A 20,378-nucleotide genomic window follows, 5' to 3' on the forward strand; every position below is an offset into this window, starting at 1 on the left:
AGACCCGAGCAGGAGGCTGGGGAGTATCTCCTGAACGGACTTCGCCTGGTCTCCATCAAATGGCCGCGCTGAATCCGTTAGAAGTGTCTCTGGTCTTACAGAATGATACGCTTTTTCTCTTTTGAACAGTGCAGACACAAATGTTATTTAGACACAGATGAAGGTAAATTCTTCTTTGAGGGACCTTTAAAATAATTCATGTTTAAAATAATTTATGTTGGTAAAATGTTTATATCCATCAGCACAGAGGTTTTTATTAAATAAACGGATGATATCCATTAGTTTCTGGGTGACATTAATAGCAGCAAAGTTTACACAGCTAACATCCTTCTACTTTCTCTTTCTCACGTGTGTTTACATTATGAAGATGACTCAGAATTCTTAGCCATCTTTTAAAATTCTGTTGATGGGTGAGAATAAACTGTCAAAAACATTTGGTCCACCATATTGTTGCTTTAAGATGTGAATCTATGAGTGAGTGCATGTATATGTGCACTATACCATCTAAGATAAGGCTTACTTTCACTTGTTTATTCTCAGCAACAGTTGAATGAAAAGTTGACTCTCACTGAATGACTGTAAACATCTTCTGCATGTTGCTGAAGCTCTGTTAAGGATTGATCAAAGCAGAGACATATTTAGAGGAAATCAAGACCAACTCAGCTGACTGTCAGTGGTGTTCATAACACAGGGCAGAGCATCATGGGTACTATCAGCTGCGCTCTCAGGTCATCTGTCCCGATAAGATAAAACGTTAAGACTACGCTGTTTATATACACACACAAAGATGCACACACACACAGCAGCAGGGTCTTATAAAACCCCTTCTTGCTTGGCCTCTTTCTTCGGGGCGGGATTCAGAATGGAAACCATCTCACTCTGGGAATTTGTTTTAAAGCATTAACAAGAAACAGCTGTGAAGCGGGTCAGAGGGCCTCCAACCAACTGGATTGGCTCTCAGGTAATTCTTCTCCCTCCCTCACTCCGGAAATGCTACCCTGCCGTTTTTCTGTTTGTGACCTTCTGCCGCGATTCCTCCTCTGGTCCTGTAAATTTTGACCAGTCTGCCCACATTCTCACTTCCTCAGACCCCTGCATTATATCTGGACCTTTGCAAGATCTGCAGTCCTGCTGTTCTCCACCTGTCCACCAGATGCCCTCAGACTTCCCCACCTGTTTCAGTCACTCGGCTCTAACTTCCACCTGCCCTGCTGTAAACCCTGTTTTCTCGCATTTGACTTTCCCAGTCACTTCATTTCCCACACACACCTGCTCCCTTTCCCTAAATAAAAGTGAATAATGCAACACAGCTAATAAGCTACGATAGCTTTGGACTCTCCGACCCACTGTTCCCTCAAAAGTCAGTACTGTCAAGATAGCTTGTTATTGGCGGGGCACCAGGCATTTACCTACTCAGAACAATGCACATTTTCATGACCTGGTGGAACTGGTGTTAGAGAAGGTTGGAATGACCGGGTATGGAAGTTTGGTGTCGTTGTTGGAGTGAAGTACAATAACATGTCCATGAACAGACAGTGCTACTGGTTATTGATAAGTTTAAATAATTAAAGTTTTTCTTCGTATCACTTGTGATTCAGATTGGGAAGCAATAAACAAGGCTCCCCTGACTTCATGCTGGAACATGAGAAGAAGTAAAGAGAGTTGGTGGGTGCAGAGATAAGAGGAAAGGAAATAGGAAGAAAAGGAGGACGCAGAGTCAGAAGTGACATGAATTATTAGTGCTACAACCTCTTGGACCTGCTAGGTCACAGAATATGTGCTTTTAATGCTGATCTACCTTGCGGGCTGAGATTCCCCCAAGACCTTCAGGCAGAGAAGCTCTTTTTTCCTCCAGCACTCTGGTCTCCGTTAAATCCTGATGCATAAGAATAATGCTGTTCTTTTTGCACATCGCCTCCTTTAAGTCTTTTTTTTTCCCAGGTGCAAATGCTTCCATTTCACAGTTGATATGTTTACTTGGCCTTAATGCAAGAATGGAAGTCAAATAAACCAGGGGCCCAATAAGTAACACATGTCACTTTTGTCAGTTCATGTGAAGGAAGGGGATTTGTGACACTGAAAGAGAAAAGGAGCCTGCTCTGTGTTAGTCTACATGTCTGTCTTCATCAGATTATATGCAGGCAAATGGAAAGGCCATCAAGCAGAGTGGTGGAAGGCGTATGTTGAAGAGGAAATGGCAAACACAGAACACAGTTAGCCCAAAGGGTAATGACACCAGAGTGTGTCTATAAATTGAAGAAACTGTGTTTTTTTTTTTTTCCTGCAGAACTTTACTTGAAATCCTGTGCACCTTAGATTGTGCGTGCTTGGATGTATATACACACACACATGACTGTAATGTGAATGTGTTTCTTGACAACTGATGGCGGAGTAGCTGAAGCCTCTGAAAGCTCCAGAGATGAGAGCGAGTGGCCAGGACATTACTCAGCAACAACAAACAGCAGCCCTCCAGATAAGGAATCATTTGTCACTGGTGCTGTGCTGACAAACAGAATGCTTTGTGTGATAAAATTAGCCAAACACGCTGCTTCCCTAGTGTGACACTCAGAGTTGAGTCACCTCAGGGTAAGCCTGTGGGGGAATCTCTTTTATCTGACAACCATTTTCATGGATATAGTCAGGAAGGGCTCTCAATCATGTCTAAAATGCCCTGCAATTTTGAAATGCAAAAGAAAAATACAAAATATAAAACTAATTGGGTTGAATTTTAATAGGTTTTTTAATCATGCATATCGTTGCAATTTATTAGTATGAATGTCAGTTTAACATGTGATTTCTGTCATCAGTTCAGTTTTATCCCTGATCCAGTTCAGATCAGTTTTATCCCTGATCCACTTTGACATGTGTAAACCCTGTTTTTAACATGTCCTAGTTCTCTGTTTATAGTTACACTCATTCCCACTGGGAATCTGGCCAGTTTAACCACAGGCCTCTACTGATGACCACTGAGCAACCCTACTGAACCAGGCCTTTGGTAAGTGCCTTGCTCAAAACCACTTCAGTAGTAGCTGCTGAGAGAGAAGTCACTTTCCCACAGATATTTTTCCATGAGGCCTGAAGATTTAAACTAGCAACCGTAAAAACGGCATTTCATAACTTTAGAAACAGTGGCTGGAAATTACAGCAGCTCTTTCCACTTAGATTTCGCTTTCTTAAGAGAAAGAAAAACAAATATGATCACTTGTGTTTCTTTAGTGACTAAATATGAAAAAAATGAACCCTGTGTTTCACATTATCAGATATATCTGATAATGTGAAACACAGGGTTCATTTTTTTAAAGCAGGCAGCAGCGTCAGCGCCTAAGCCAAGATGTAACTCCGAATGGGACTGCACACTGAGAGCCACGCTTGCCATGTTTGGAGTAAAGCCCGGGAGTCATTTCAGACTGCTTCGCTAAGATTTGTTCACACAATCCTTGAAGCAATCTCAACAGCACAGTAAACATTGTCAGAGTGGAGGTAGGGCATACTGGCCTCCATGTGTCTCCCCTCTTAACATTACTACCATGGTGATGAGGGGTCAGATTGGTTTAAGTGTCCAAGGTTATGTCCATAAACACTTAAACATGCACTACACTTTGATACTGGTATGCATCATGACGCACAAAGTTTTATTTTGCTAGCATGCACAACAGACAGTGGTGAAAACAAGCTACATACATTTAGTGAAGTGCTGTACTCCAGAAAACTTCTGAAATACTTGTACTGTACTTGAGTACTTCTTTCTTCTGATACTTTGCAAGTCTACTCCCCTACAATAATTTGATAGACAGAGTTAGCAGTTACGCAGAACAGATTATGATTTTATACACTTAGGATCTGCTTACAAAATACGATGCATTGAACCATCCCACAGGATATTAAGTAGTTCAGAACAACTCTGCCATAAAAACCAACAACAAATGTTGTTTACAAATTATTGAATCAGTTAGGATAATCTAATAATGTAAAACATGGAACTATTTTGGTACTGCTTAAGAAGACTCTTGGATGAGAGGGGAAACATTAAATCCAGTTACCCTCGATTCAACTCTTCTTGGATGACCATGATCTGGATGACTGAGAATCTACAGATGTCTTTGTACTGTTGAGTTAATGAAGTTGTGATGTTCTTGTATGTGTTAGGATGGTTCTAGTTCCCCCAGCAGAATTTGTCTATGCTGCTCAGATACTTCTCTCCCTCAAAGAACAGAGCATTTTCTGCCAACTCTTTAACCATTTGGTATAAAGCAGTAAATCTTTCACATATTAGACAATTCAGCTATAAAACTCAACAGAATTAGCTTGATAATAAAAGTCCTGATTTATGATAATTAGTAGATTGGTCCATTGACGCAATGTAGATGGACCATGTAAAATCTCAGAAGAAGATTATACAATGAATGTGGACTGTCCCCACTTAACGTATGTTATTCATAGTGCTCAATAGGATCTGTCAAAGCTAAGCAAGGCCATTACTGATTGCAGAAGACCTACCACCTGTCATGTACTTTAATTTGGTGATTAAGCCTTAATGGCTTAATCAGTGGAGACAGGTGAAATTACTCCTCTGAAGGTGTCAATGATGATGTAAAACATAAGGGTCTGTCTTCACAGCTTCCGCTGTTCATATGGAACAAGTAAAAAGGAAATTGCTTCTACACTATTCCACTGGTCGGCTCATAGTTTACTTTCCCTTTGCATCTGGACTGCATTGTGTGTAGAATGCTCTTTCTAAACTACACAGATATACCCTTACGGTGTTTCAGCAAATGTGTCAAAACATGCAAATGTCAAAATCCAAGAATCTGAAGCAAATGAAAAATAGGATGGAAATAACGACAACAAGGATACAATCAGGTAGCTGAAAATGTAGCTGCGGGTTCTGATTAAGGCCTGAACACTGACAGAGCTGTGATGACAGAGGTGAGGGCCTTGTTTGTAGAAGGGTTAAAAGCACAATATTGGTGCTTGTAGAAAAAAAATCCATGGCGTAGTTGTCATACATGGGAAACTGATTGGGTGACAAATGTTTTATTTTCAGTACAAGCACTAAAATCAATCAATAAATGCCAGAGAGCTTCAGTATGAAACATTTGGGGAACAAATTGAAGAGATGTCAGTTAAGCATTACTTAGACTATGACAGTAATGATAACAGTGGGATTTCATCAAATTTTGGCGTTGGGAAAGCTAAAGACATCCTATTGTAGGAGAGAGTTCCATATGCTATCTCAGTCTTAGTGACTGCACAATGGAGTGGTGACATAGTGAAGCAATTACAGTGTGGACTCAGGCCAAACTCTAGGCTCCAGACTAAATCCAGGATGAAGTCTTCTATGCTTATCTTGACTCTTTCCAAAAAGGAAGAAAAAAAAATCTTGGTAAATTTTCTTTACAGTCTGTTTCCAAAGTTGAATTCCATTCATCAAACCTAGAAAATGTTTTTTCATACCTTTTAAATAATCCCTAAGGGGAGCTTTAGCTCAAACAAAACAAACAACTACAGGACTGACTTATCATAATCAAATATCATATCAAATTCTTTCACAATTTAGTTTGGGTTTCAATTCAATAGAAACAAATAAACAAGAACCATCTGGAACCTTAGGCTGGAGATGGTGTTTCCAGAGTTTGGGCATTGTGGCTTTTGTCTTTGCAAGGCCTTGATTAAAAAGCATTTTCCCTTTGCCCTTCTTCAAAGCCCAAATCTGAGAGCACATTGAAGTTAACAATTCTTGCCTGGCTCTTGATAATAATCCACATGTGGCCCAGTTGTGATCTTCATCAACCAGCTCTTGTTGGGAAAGCGTGCCATATGCTGCCACTGTATTATTCTTAATCTTCTCTTTAAATGTGCCACATTAAACACTCACAACGAACACCATGTGACGTTGCACTGCATGCTGTGGTTTGAGAGAGGGGGAATGAATCATGACTCCATCAAACGCTGTAAGGACATTTGGGATTTTGTCAGCTTCAGCTATACAGCGTTAGTGAAATTTTTCCAGAAGAGAGAATGAATTACTAGCACTGCCCCCTTTGTTCCCACCCATCCCTTTAAACCCATCAACACTGTTGTTCTTGTACTGCTGTTCACCCAACGTGTCTCATGTAGCCCCTGGTCTTTTCTGTAATTTGCCCCATGACTGTAGTAGCAAAGCGGCAGAAGCAGTGTGAGGTTGGCCTGGATGGATGGGTCAGCAATTCAATGAGTATATTTATTTGCCTAAACTCAATCAAACCTTAACAAGATCAGGAAAAAATATATGAAGAATTTTGTGCTAAGTCGGTGCAGGTCAGGTCATCACAGTTTATCAGATTTCATGCAGCTCCGTCTGGAGTCACAAACAGCTTTAAAAAGCTTTTTTTGCAGTAGGACTCCCCAACACCTGTAAACAGACTTTGCATTTCAAAGAGAGCCACATACTTTATACCATGGAGGAATGTATGTTTTGTTGAAACTTGCTACTCATTTAATTGAAAGGTTCAGTTAAAGATGAGGAACCATATGAATTCCAGCATCAGGCTAGTGTAGATCTTGAATGATGGAGGGATCAAGTGGGAGGGGAGCCATGCGCTGAGGGTTTCTTCTGTACAAAGTCTCTATTTAAAGTAAACCACTCTGCCATAAGGTCTATGGAAACAGAACTCGGTTTCTATAGCAATAGGCCAGCCCAAGCCATCTGATCTCCCTCTGTCGGACCGCCACTTGTCAGCTCCTATTAGGACCAGCGGTTGCCTCGGCTTACATGTGGTACCCATCACCCCAGACCCTGAGGTAGCAACCCTGTTTGGCTGCCACAGCGCCTTGCCCCCGGGGAAGCTTGATTCACTCAGTCCTGGGATCACCTCTGGTTATATGTGCCATGTTATGACAGCTTAATGGTGCTAGTAACCGTGTGGCAGTAGAGTGAGGGAAGGGAGGAGGAGAAGGAGGAGGAGAGGAAGAGAAAGTTGTGAGACTGGAAGAGAAAAACAGAGGCGAATGTGCACAAATGCTTGTCTTTCACAAAGATCAGTCTTATTATATTAAGCATGGGAGGGATGGTGTTGCACTGACAGCCTTTAAAGAAACTATGAATTCTTAGCATTAAATGCTTTGGAAATTGTAACACTGTAACACTCACAGTCCTGAAGAGTGAAAATAGTTAGGAGGCTGAGGTGTTAGCTTCAGGAATAATTTTAAGAAGGAAAATATTCTCAAGACGTTCTTTGCTGGACATGAGTCTACAGAACCTCTTCTGTTCCTTCTCCCAGACTCTTGAGAGTGGCAAGGAGCAACACAAATTGCCAGTGTGTAAAAAGTGCTGAGATACCAGTGTTTAACAAAGGCAACAGTTCAGCAGAAACACAAACATAAAATTTTACAAGCTCTTCACCAAAAAACCCCCAAAACTTAATCAATTAATATTCATAACTAGATCTATAAACTGCTCTGGTTTCCTGTCCTGGTTTGAGGAGAAGTGAGTCACTCAAAATGAAAACCTTGTATTATTGTTGTTACTCCATCTTCCCCACATCCAAGGTCTGGGGCAATTACAGTCTCTACAGCTGTGACAAGCTGCCGGAGTTAAACACTAACCAAACAGTAAGGTGCACGCACACATACACATACACACACACACACACACACACACACACACACACACACACACACAGAGGTATATGCACAAGGCCAGTTTCACAAAATCACACTCAGTCTACTGAGTTATGTTAATACACACCTGCAAAAATAGCTCTATAGCTGCTTCCTTTGCATGAATTATTCAGTATATTTTAACAATGCCTTACATTAAGACACTTTACAAAATACTAAATAAATCTTTCACAAAAACCTCTTTCCACCTTCTGAGATGCAAACGAGAACACAAAATGTCCATGAATGGCCCGGTTCAGGTGTACCAATGCATGGATTAGAGTGAAGCATGAAGCGAAGATCTGAATCCCTTTGATTTAACCATGTGTGAACTTATTCAGACTCAACACACAACTCCATGACTTGTGATGGATGGTTTTTCAGTATCCACATATTTTACCTTATATACTTCTTGGAGCATTTAATACTTGGGTCAATATTTGCTCACGTCTGTCATTATGGCATTAAAGTACCCAGTTTTGGATGTTGTTATAAGGAGGCTTTAGCATTCAATGATCCAAAACAAGGGGTGATCTTATGAATTGTTTGCTAACCTTTAATGGGTAAGGGTCCCTATGGTTTTTGGCAGCTTTTGTCAAACCCCAACCCCCCAATCCCACATCCTCCAGGCCAAGATGCCTTTAAGTCTGGCCACACGGAAGGGAATATTACCAAAAGCGGAGCACTAATTGGCCAGAACCCAGACGTCCCACAAGTGCTAATGCAGAGGCAAAATGGCCACAGCAAAAAAAAGAGTGAGAACCCCAGATTCAGAGTGAGGGAGAAGGAAGAGGAGGCCCAAAACTCACTGAGGCTCTCTGTGAGCCCTCACCCTCTGTCCGGAGGCTTAGGCCTACTTCCTCCTCTATAATTAAGGGGTTATCCCCCTGCACAATGGAGAAATTAAACTGTAAAACCGCGCAAGTCAAATTACTGCTTTTCCTGGGAGTTAGAGGAAGCGTCTTGATATGTAAACAATACCCCCCTTCAGCTGAGTACCCTCTCTCTCTCTCTCTTCCTCTCCATCACCCTCTTTCCCCCCTCCCCCGCCCTCCCTCTTTGTTCCGTGGGAATTTCAGAAGAGCCAGATACTCTCTAAGACTACAACTCTGCTGAATAAAGAGGATTTACAGTACCTTTATCGCTTAAGCATCTCAAACCTGTTTAGCCAAAACTAACACTCCAGAGAATGTGCACTGCACTCACGCTAAGACAATAAACAGACACACACACACAGGTTCTTGACAGTGCACATGTTTATAAAATTTTACTAGTTTTAGAAGAGCCGCACATACCAGCGGACGTCATTTGCATTCTTTTTTGTGAAATTGGGCTGGTGTCAAATAGATAAGGCAACAAAACTGACCAATTAACAAGCTATTTGTATTTTGAAAAAATTCTGAAAAAATCATCCCAGAGGGGTGTTTATTGACTGCTATGATATGCTGTACTTGTTGGCCATGCCAGAACACGCCAGGCGTTACAATGTTTTTCCTTGACAGTTGATGCCAACCTTTTAATCTCTGATAAGACAACGATCAAGAGACAGGCTGCATTTAACCAACAGGGTCAAGCGGTTGTTGTGAGACATCCACACTAAGCCAGCAAATTTGGAAATTCTGTCCACACTAGGGTTTTCAGCTTGTTTTTTTAAAGCCCTCTGTCCACACTTAAAGGCCTGAACAATGGAATGATGCTTAAATCTCTTTCTTTTTCCTTTTTTTGGTCAGCAAACAATAAAATATATCACAGCCAATTAGACTCTCTAAGCTGGTTAAATCTGTAGATTAAAAATTTCCAGTTGGTTAGGGGTTACACAGCGTAGCTACAGGGAAGTGACTGAGAGAACGCAATGATAGCCGCTGCATAGGAAAGTCTCATACTTAGTGAGAAACACAGCATTGCTTGGATCACAAAGTGTATGAAACAATGTAAACACAGAATGAATGAAAGCACAGTGTGACTGGATGACATACAATATATCCATTTAGCGCTGCGGTGGTGCATTCAGCAGCTGATATTCCACACTGAATTATAAAATCAAAACCTGCAGCAGGACCACAGCCATCCCTTGTGTCAAATATAAATACAATACTTTTAGATGGTACATTTTAAACATGTCTGAATATATATATATATATAAAATTATCTTCATTATTGAGTAAACTGCTCTGAAAAATACCCATCTGAAAATCCAACAGTCTCCCACAGCCAAGTCCTCATATTCCCTGTTTTGTCTGATTAACAGCCAGGTTATCTCATCTTACCACCTAGAGCCTGTGAAGTAAATATCACCACCACTGATACCACCATGTTCACTCCATGGAACAACATGCAGTGGAACAGGGGAATACAGGGGGTTTTCATTTCAGCTGAAGTATTTCTGTGCTGAGACAAATCTTCAGTCTTCCTGAAACAACTGCTATGTATCATTGGACAAACTTTAAATATTTGCTGATGGCGGTCAAGCTGATACACAGTCTGCCCAGAGTGTGCACGCTTCAGAACCATGCCTGCCATGAACATGTCTGTATTCGCTGCTGTCAGGGGTTGACCCTGCTGCTCTTTGAAGCCCGAGCCAGGAATTCTCAGGCTTAGCTAACACCGTTGGGGAAATCACCTGGCAAACAAAACACAACAGGCTTACACGCTATACTAACACATACAGGCTTTCATTCAACAAACCCTTCTCATTCGTAGGCTGTTTATTAGACAGCTGCCTCCTTCCACTTAATGAATGTAGTGAGGCAAAGGCACAGTGGTGAACCTTGTTGCAGTAATCACAAAACGAGGAGTGTAATTATATGTTCATAGATGAAACCTTTAAGGCAGCAGATATGGAAGTTTATTTGACAGAAAAGGGTTTGAGGGGATTTTCATTGGTGGCATCTATGAATGAATGAATGGATGAATGACTTTTTTTTGCCTATGTTCTATTTATTGAAGAAATACCGGATCTCACCGCATCTACTCTGAACTCAGTTCACGTTATGGCAACATTCATCACTTGTACCTTCTCCTTCATCTGTCATTATTTCAGGAGTTTACATGCCCTTACTGGTTTACAGTGTAATCACCCAAACAAGGAAGTTATTCATCTGTGTTTTTCTATATTGCATGATTTACTTTGCTTTACCACCTTCACTATGGATTTGTATTGTACTGAGGCCATCCAAGCTAAAAATATAAAAGTGTTTGGACTGAATTCTTTCATACAAAAAAAACCTTTCCACCCCAGCCAGAGATACCACTCAATCATCTGTTGCTACGCAGCTGAACAACCATCTTTATTCCTGTAGCTGTATGATGAATGACATTACAAATCAGTTTTCCATATGGCAGCATTTTGTTTGCTTCTTTTTCTAGGGACCATGACAACCACACAGGGGCCTTATGACAGGCTTTCGCTGTGATTACAGAGCAGTGTAACTAATAGTAGCACAGTCCCTAAGGACTTTCTCACAAAGAATATAGCACTCTATGTATGTATGGCTGGCAGAGGGTCTTTCCAAATTATGGCTTTTTTATATTTAGGAATTTCAGCCGTATCTCGTGGTCTTCATCAGGTGTCCAAATTTGGTCACTTTAATAACAAGTGGACATAGTGGAGTTTTAAATAATAGCCCAACATTTTGGGAAACCCATGTCAATGTTCTTGTTTTATTCTTGAAAAGACTCCAAATAAGCACATTCCCCAAAATGTCAAACTATTTATTTTAACCTGTTTCAGCTTAAGCGTAGCCTTCCGTGTCCAGTTGTTATCATATGACCAATATCTTAAACTCATGAATAAACCTGAGCCAGCTCCATGTGCTGAAAAAGATGTAGATGTAGTTGAAATCTCTGTGTTGAACCTTGAAATTAGATTATTTTGCCATCCATACTGCTCTTAATCTTTGCCTTTACAATAGGCTCAAAACATTTCAGAAACATTTATGCTCAAATATTAAATAAGAAATGTAATAATAAACTGCGTGGGGGGGAAAATGTGATGTATGTGAGATTTGTTTGTGAAGTCTTTCAGTCTTTTCTCTTTGATTGTCTTTTCAGGACATGGCCCAAGAGCCAGTGAATTATAGGCTGGGACAGTTTTATTTGTTATACCTGCACCCACTTTATTTATCTAGGCAACCTCATCTGCTTGTTTTGCAGGTTGCACAGTTTACTCGTCTGTGACCTGTCCTTGGGTTGAGGCCAGTTGGTGTTGTGAAGGCACACCCCATCTGGAGGAAGATTCTCCCTCCTGGAGATGTGACCATAAAATATATTGCAATAGTTTATTTTTTCAGAAATGTTTATGGAATTCCTCCGCCTCTGCTGCAAGCCCAGTCACCAACTAGGTAGGATGGTTTGCTATTGTTTCTGGCCACGACCATTTTATTTAAAAGTCTAAACCCAGCTCATTTCACTTAGTTCACCCACACTGCCAGGTGATATGTATGAACAAGCCTGGCTGAATGCGACTCTGCCCCCAGAGCTCTCAGTGATTAGGCTAATTGCTAAATGCTAACGGAGGCTGGAGAGCACCAGCAGTGAAACCTTAGATCTGTAATTACAAGAAGCAGCATTTCCCTCAGGAAGAATTTCACTGATGGCAAAAATCAATTTCCTCCTCTTTCTTTCTGCAGTGGCTACAACACAATTACACCCGGAATTAATTGTAAAGACACCTATTGTCCACTTTCTTGCACAGGCTGAGATGCAACTGAAGTGTCGGGGGTCTTTAGAGTAGCAGTCTGGAACATTTAATAAAATGTGCGCATCTTTCCTAGAGAGGTATACGAGCAACAGCACAGATGCATGTCTCATCATGGGTGAGTGGATTCCTTTGCTCTGCAGCACTGTGACTGATTCTTTTGCTCCAGCAACATTTCTGTGAGGGCGGACAACAGCTGTGTCTGCAGGCGTGGATTTGGGGGGGGGCATGAACCGGAAGGGCCTGACCACAAACTGTCCGCCTTTAGACCAACTCAGCCATAGGAACCAGGCATGTTTACATAGTTGCCTCCCGCCCGTGTTTACAGCTAGCACACATTTTTGTTTTACCATGTCTAAACTCCTCAGCTGTTTATTTTGCTTCACTTGAACTGTGAGTGTTAGGGCTACATTAAGCGCATGAAAGTAGCTGAGGCTGGCAGACTGGTGGCTCAAGTCTGATGCATACAGAGGGTTACGCAGGGTCAGGGAGCTTGAGATTTCACAGCACAGAAATGCTCAGGCATGGACTTTCAACAAGTTCTTTAATAATGTGCAGCGTCTTCCCGTCCGAAGAAAGCGGTTGCCTGAGGCGACACCTCAGAGATGAGGAAAGAGCTAGGCACCTTATTGGTCTGATTCTCATCAGCCTAACAAACAAAACAGGCAGGAAGTGTCTTAAAGGCAAGGGCATGGATTACACTCATGCATGCTGGGAAAGAGCTTTCTGTTTAAGAGAGGATGAAGCACAAAAAGAGAAAGGGAAGTACACGCCTGGGAGAAGGGAGAGACTCGAGGGATAGGGAGAGAAAGCTGGCTGACAGAGTGTTGGTTAATCCCCTAAAGCATCCATATATTGCCTCCACCTCCTCTCCCACTGCTTGTAAACGGCGAGGAATGTAACATGTTGTCTTTGGGCCCTGCGTGTGCAGACGCCTCTGGTACAGAGAGATTTATATTCGCAGACATTGCCCAAAGCATACCATGTTGCCGTTTTAACTCTGGAGGCTTTGAAGCCGAGGCAGAGCCTTCCAAAGAAACAACCAATATCAGAAATGTCCTCTCATTTGAGCCTGATTTATGTTTCATAACCACATTAGAGCCCTGCCAAAGGCTGTCAGTTTTCTATTGAGTCAACACACTATAGGCATTTGTTCAAAAACTACAATTGGAGGACTAGACTGCTTAATATTAGCCTTTAAGACTGTCGTCTAAGCATTCACTGAAATAAACATTTGTCTTCTGTAATTCTTTTTCAAAACTAGAAAGACTAGTCTATATGCTTTTAACTTCTTAAGAATTCCTCTGAACTAGCTGGGCTCAGCTTGGTTGGTTTCTTTGCTTACGTAATTCAACTAAACTTAAAAAAGAAGCCAGGGAACTTGTTCGTCATTCAGATTGAAATAAAAATGCGAAAAAAAAAGTTATGGCAATACACGCATATACATTATATTAAGCTGCAAAACCCATGTGACCAATTGCTACAAATCTCTGGAGGAGAACCATACTGGCTGCTGCTGCAGTTATCTTCTCTCAGTATGTAGGCCAGCACAGCTCTGTGATGAGAACGCCCTGTAATGAGTGATGATAAAGGCGGCAACTTCAGCGACTACTCAAGGCTCAAAAACTTATGTTTTTACACAGCAATCACCAAGGCCAAAAAAAAAAAAAAAAAACCCCAATGAAAAAAACAAGATGTCCCCCCTTCTGCTTTCACTCAGCATATCTAATCTTTAAATCCTGTCTTGGACAACCGGTGCCCCAAAGTGAAAGATAAGACAGAGAGAAAGAGATGTGAGGATGGAAGATGGAAGCAGAGCTGTGGGGTGACTTGGAAAGCAACCAAGTTAACTGTTTATAAAATCCACATGAATTAATGTAAGCACCAATCTCTGTAACCCAGATAGTCAGTCGACCATTCAAGTATTTTAGCAGTACTGGATGGTTGGCAATATGTGAACATGGAAAAAGACAAAAATAAATAAATAAAAAAATGGAATGCTGCATTAGATGCATCCAGTCCTGACTTAGGGCACAAGCTGAACACATCAGGCACAAAATCTAGGTGTAAACTGACCCCGCAGATGTTGAAGCTATAGGTTTGCAAATAAAGGTCATAAATTGAAAGTCATTCCGGGACAGAAACAATATCGGTCATTGTTGGAGGACAGCAGCGAGTTCCTGATAGTGTGCAGCTATAGACTCTGACAGGAAAATAAACAACTTTGGGACTTGGTCAATAGGCCTTCCTGTAAGCTTGTTGCTTGCAGGTCTTCTCAAGTATCAGGAAAGGCATTATTGATATGCTGTAACAAAAACGTTACTGTCGATGACACCTGATCGAGCTGATCCTCTCTCAACACTGGGGCTAGGTACTTTGGGCTGTTAAAAGTGAAATCCATGACATGTTTGGTGGTTTTTAGAGCCAGGGGAGGTGTTTCTTGTATGTACAGCCACATAATTTGATCTATAGCATTTCTTTAAATAGGAAAGATACATACAGTTGCATTGTACTGTGCACTTAACCTACAAGTTGTTTTTTTTTTTTTGCCTTGGTCAAAGAATAACTCACTCATCTGGATGTTACAGAGTCACACAGGCATTGTGTTGATCTGCATTTTCCTTTTTTCACTTAGGAGAAAACTTCAGTTATCAAAAGATTAATTCTCCGATTCTTTCAACTGAGGTTGAAGGCCAAGGAGTTAAACCCAAGGGGGGCATAGGGGTCTGGCATGAATGCAGGCATCCCTGCATAACCCCTTGCCACTGAGCACTGAGCACCCCTCACCCCCACCACCACCCACCACCATCTCTCACCCGGTCTGTGGAACCACAGCAGCGTAAGAGCCTCATTTAGGGACGTAGAAAGAAAGGCAGAAATCTCTTTCTCAGGAAGATTAGTGGCTGTCCTCCCTTTGGAGTAGGCCTGTGGATGGAGAGGGAGATCGGGATAAGGGGGGGGGGTCTATTTTACTCTGGGACATTTTTCTTTGCTGGGCTGCGGTGGGGGGCGGGGGGGGGCTGACCCGTTCTAGAGAAAGGCCGTGTGGCCAGTGCAGACTTTCAGACTCAAGCCGCATCTGAGACTTATCCACGATGGCCATGATTAACATCCGTATCCTTATCGCAAAGCCACGCTCTACTCCCAGAAAGACTAATTATACCAGAGCACTCTTCTTCATCCATCTACACTACACTGCCTGCTTGAAGTCAGACGAGTAAGACTTGTGGCTGATCCATGTTCCAGGGGACAGATGGAGGCTCTATTCTTATTTCGAAGCATGCAAGTGACATGCATGCAAGCCTTTGTTTTTTGTTTTTTTTTTTGCGATGCCTCTCAGTGCTGTGAATAATTATCTGTAAACAATGTGTTTTATATGCTGAAGAACATCAATCCTTGGTGGGACTTCGAAAGCTATGGCCAAACTCTAAGAAAGATGAATATAACACACTGGTTAGGTGGAAATAATCAGAGTGCGTCTGCTCCACTGGCCTCGTACAGTCAACACCAAAATGAGGGATGATGGAAAAATTCTCTTTGGCAAACTTTCTCAGCACATAATAAAGGCCGTAAAACAACATGTTGGCAGATCGATGATTCAGAACTGTGGCTCCTGCTCAGCTGAGGCTGGAGGAAGGCAGAGAAACACAGCATATCTGAGCATCTATACCCTCGGACTGTCTGAGGGAGGGAGGGAGGAGGGTGTGCATCAATCACACGTATTCCCTTTGAAAGCATGAGATGTTTTACAGTTCTGAAAGCGGGCACCTAATCTGAACACATGTTACCCTGACATGGTACGGCACAAGCCGACACAGACTCGTAAATCCTGCGGCCTGGGAATCAGGTTGCAAGGGCTGAGCTTGTGGAAGCATGCCCTGTAGCTGTGAGACAGATGCAGGCTGTCACACAAAATGTGGGTGCCCATTTAAAACCATTAACAAGGCCCTGAGAAAGAAGCCTGATTCCTATCATATGGACTGAACCCGACCTGTGCTTTTATGCCAGCGTCCCTGGCCACTACCCTACCTCCTCTACTTCCCCTCAGACCCTGACACACACACTGCATTAGAGGCCAGACACACTTCCATTATATCTTCGCACTCAAGAGACACAGTCAAGTTCAACAGGGCAAGGCATGTCTCCATGAAACACAAGCAAAGTGAGCTCTCATGAAACAAGTTAAGAGATTCGTGGCCAGCTGACACAATGGATTAGGGTGAACATGATGTTCTCAGGATGTTTCTACTTGAGTTACACTTCTTCTTTGTGTAGTTTAATTTTCAAGCTTAAAAAAACTATGCAGTCTGCGTGGTTTGGAGAACTTTGCAACTCCAATTCAAATACAAGTAAGTTGAATAAAGAAGACCTTTAAGGAACCACAAACGCATCCAAGCTGCTTGATTTATTCAAGCTCGCCCCATATTTTTGTTTGCACATGCATACTAATCTGAGAACCAGTTCAAATAAAAAGCAAGAAGTAATCAAATTGAAAACAAAAGCAGAGCTTTAAAACTATCTAATGACATACTAATGCCCTACTTCTACTGTTCCCGTGTGTGACAAAGTGAGCTTTGTGATGGCAGGCCACCAGGCCCTTCATTAAACTGTAAAACAACTTGAATGACATGTTTCTGCAGTGGCCCCTCAGATGATGCCAGTGTGTCTTCCTGGGGGCTTCAGTGTCCACCAGCAGGCGTTAGTAATTTATAACAGTGGTACCTCAGAGGCCCCCAACAAGGTCCTCCAACCTCGTTATGAGGAGTTTTCATCACACATTCACTAATGAAAACATGAGCTCTCATCTATTAATTATGACCCCATTATAGAGGGAATCTTGCAAAACCTGCACCCTCTGTGTGACCTCACAAGCACAAATAACCCCTGATGGGTGAAGACTACTTTTTTTTTTTTCCAGTGATGCAAGGTTATGAAAATTCAACCCCCACAGCCCACATGACACACAGTGGTCATAACTGTGTAAATGAATAATTCATGCCATGGCAAGCGCAATATTTTCTTCTTTTGCTGGTTTGAGAAAGTTGTGGCCTCTTTGTGGAGGTGCCAGGGAGGGCCGCGCTGAAACGTCCTAGTTTCTCACCCCGCATCCCTAAACAATTAATGCTTATGGCTCCTCTCGTGGCAGGCCACCAAACCCATCATTAAGCAAAAAATACCGCCACAATGTCATACGACATCTTGTTAGCATTTCAAAGGTCCTTCCCTCCTCCCAGCCTTTATCTGAGGCCTCTGATACACCATGTCGTCCACTGCTATGCCAGCCTTTTTTAGTAATTAATGAAATTTACACTCGGGAGGTGAGAACAAGGTCTTTCGACCTCATTATAACATTTTTTCATCACCCATTCTCTGACATCTCTGAAACATACGGCCCCCATCTCTGGGTCTAACTCTTTTCATGTGCCACCCAGCAACTTGTGTGAGTAGCCATAATGTTTCAGTTCACAATGTTTCAGTGGCGCTGCAGGGTACACGATCCTACAGAAAAACATCAGGATACACGAGTGCTGTATTAAACTACCATTTCAAATGAACAGAGCCTTAGTAGTGCCAGTTTCTAATCAAATAAGAAATGACCTCGCTGACTATTACACTGCAGTCATTATGTGTAACACCTACTGTACACTCAGCTGGTTATAATGTTCTGTTTTTGACTTTATGGTCAATTTAGAGGCTTCAGTTTGTGGTGCTGTTGAATTGCATTGTTATAGGGGACAGGTGTTTCTATTATTTTGTCTGCCCCGTTTATATCAATGAGGGTAGAGTACATAGCAGAGACACCTCTCTCTGTAATGCAATTGAGTTCAACAGCACCACAAACTGCAGCCTCCAAAATGATCATCAAGCTGAATCAAACACTTCTCAATCAAACAATTTCAACAAAAACTGAACATTTTTGCTGGACTGTTGTGTTAAGACTATGTTAGCTTTAGCTGGGTGCAACTAGGAAACTGCTAGTGTCCACCAAATACCCGGTGTAAATGGTGAGAAAACAGCATTGGAAAACTGCTGTACCTCTGCTCAGTGTGGTGGGGGAGGGCTTTTTTGGGAGTTCTGAGAAGCTGCTTCCATCCAGACCCGAGCCCTTACACTCCTTCTTCTCAGTGGCTGTTGGAGCTGAAGTCTCCATGCTGCTCTTCAATTTTTGTCTCAACCTGGAGAGACAAGGCAGAAAGAGAGACACTAAGGTCAGTTAAATGTCAGAAAAAAAGAAATATTCCCAAAAAAACTCCTATACTCCTGATAAGAACTGTGGCCTGAGACCATTTTGTATTTTCACACAGTTTTAAATGAGGGTTTTTGTCAAATAACAAACCATCTAAGAAGCAAGAAAGTGAAATTATGTTTTTCAGTATTACTACATAAACTGAATTGTATTACTGTGGGTTAGGTGTGTATGCATTTATTCTGTCAGTGTAACTGATGTCAGGCGCAGACCCTAAATACACATACAGGTTTATCAGTTTGATGTAATGAGTTCACAATGCCCCATCTGTTCCTATTGTAAACACGAGTGGCCCTTAGCCCTGAGGTTTTAGCTGCAAACACTGTGTTAATACCTCCTCGTGTCAGTGTGAATGGCTCGATAACTTGGCAAAGTACTGACAGTGTTTGACTTGTTGGGACCTACAAGATCATCCTCTGCCAAGAGTAAACAAGACCCAGTCCCCCTGACCTGGGAGGGAAAAGTCGTTCCACTCTTGCTAGCTTGTGGTCATCACTTTTCCACCTGCTTTCAGACACTGGCTAAAAAAAAAAAAATGTCTGTGTACTTTGACAGTTTGCTGAGATGATGGCAAGACAGAGCAACTGCATGTAATCACAGAGGGTGACTTCATGTTTCACAACTGTGAGGAAAAGGCAGTCTTTCCAGTGTAAGGTCAGCAGGTCTGTAAAACTCACAACATTATTTTACTGCAGCATCTGAATGCTCTGGGGCATCCAAATGAAGCACTCTGCATCTCTCCTCACACCTGTTGGCAACGATGGAAAGTCAGTTGATTAAAACTTCACACGAACCTACCAAAGAAATTATTTTGCCTTCTCAATTCTTTTAAAACAAAAGTGTTAACGACTCGACTTGGGCCAAATGGACACAAACAACACCCTGAAACAGCAATCTGGAAATTAATATTCTCTCAAGTCAGGGAAACAAATGTGATTTTTGGCCGTAAGAAGGAGCACAGTAAGTAAATAAATAAATAAAGAAAGAAAGAAAGAAAGAAAGGATGAAAGGACCATGTTAAAAACACATGCTTTAACATAATAAATGCTATGAGGACATGTAAATGTAAGTACACAGTTATGAGTGCTGAGAATGATTCTGTCATAAAAAGGTAAGCGTAATTGTTCAGTGGTCTGGTTACCGCTAGCTGAATGTGTGAAGTGCTGTTTTTGGTTTCATGTGGATATCCAACATGTCATCCTTTATTGTGAGGTGTGTGGACGAGCAGCCATGTCTGTGACCCTTTGGAGGTGCCAGTCGCCTGTCACGGAGCCAGTGTAAGCCGATTAGAGGTGGGCGACTAACAGGTTTAGGCTGCATCTGTTTCTTTTTTTTTCTGGTGCCAAAAAGTCCTCGAGCTGGCCAGGGAGCCGTCCTGTCTTGGAGGACTCCGTCACTCTGACATCACCTTAGTGATAGAATTTAATGTGCTCTTTCATGGGCCTTTATCGTACTCAGAGCTGGCCAGAGAGCAGGCTCTTTTTGGTAGTGAACCCTCTTGGCTGAGATAAGACATGCGTATGAACACACCAGTGCTCACAGCAACAGTGTTTGCCTTTCAAGCAGCCTGCCCCTTAAAAATAACTGCAAATCCTTCCCTTAACATCACCGTCTGATGAACATCTGGCACTGCATTAATAGCTGTTTCCATGCTTTTACAGCATGCCAACTATTTGCTTTCCAGTTGCCTCTGAACCTCGAGCCAAATATTTTGATGAAGAGGGGGTTTGGGATACAAGCACCTGTAAAGTTCATTTACCTAAATTTAAATAAAAAAATAAGCAGGTGCAGGTTAGA

General features: G+C 42.0%; 1 protein-coding gene across 1 annotated transcript in view; it reads right to left on the reverse strand.

Annotated features, from left to right (window-relative positions):
• Positions 1-20,378, reverse strand: part of gli2a (GLI family zinc finger 2a) — a 77,259-nt gene that overhangs the window by 42,621 nt on the left and 14,260 nt on the right. Inside the window, exon 2 of the mRNA XM_041057663.1 lies at positions 18,371-18,510. Coding sequence (XP_040913597.1) covers positions 18,371-18,485 — 115 coding nt within the window. The 5' untranslated portion in view covers positions 18,486-18,510. The remainder of the gene's footprint in view (positions 1-18,370; positions 18,511-20,378) is intronic.

Source organism: Toxotes jaculatrix, chromosome 15 (genome assembly GCF_017976425.1).
Source record: "Toxotes jaculatrix isolate fToxJac2 chromosome 15, fToxJac2.pri, whole genome shotgun sequence".
NCBI lineage: Eukaryota > Metazoa > Chordata > Actinopteri > Toxotidae > Toxotes > Toxotes jaculatrix.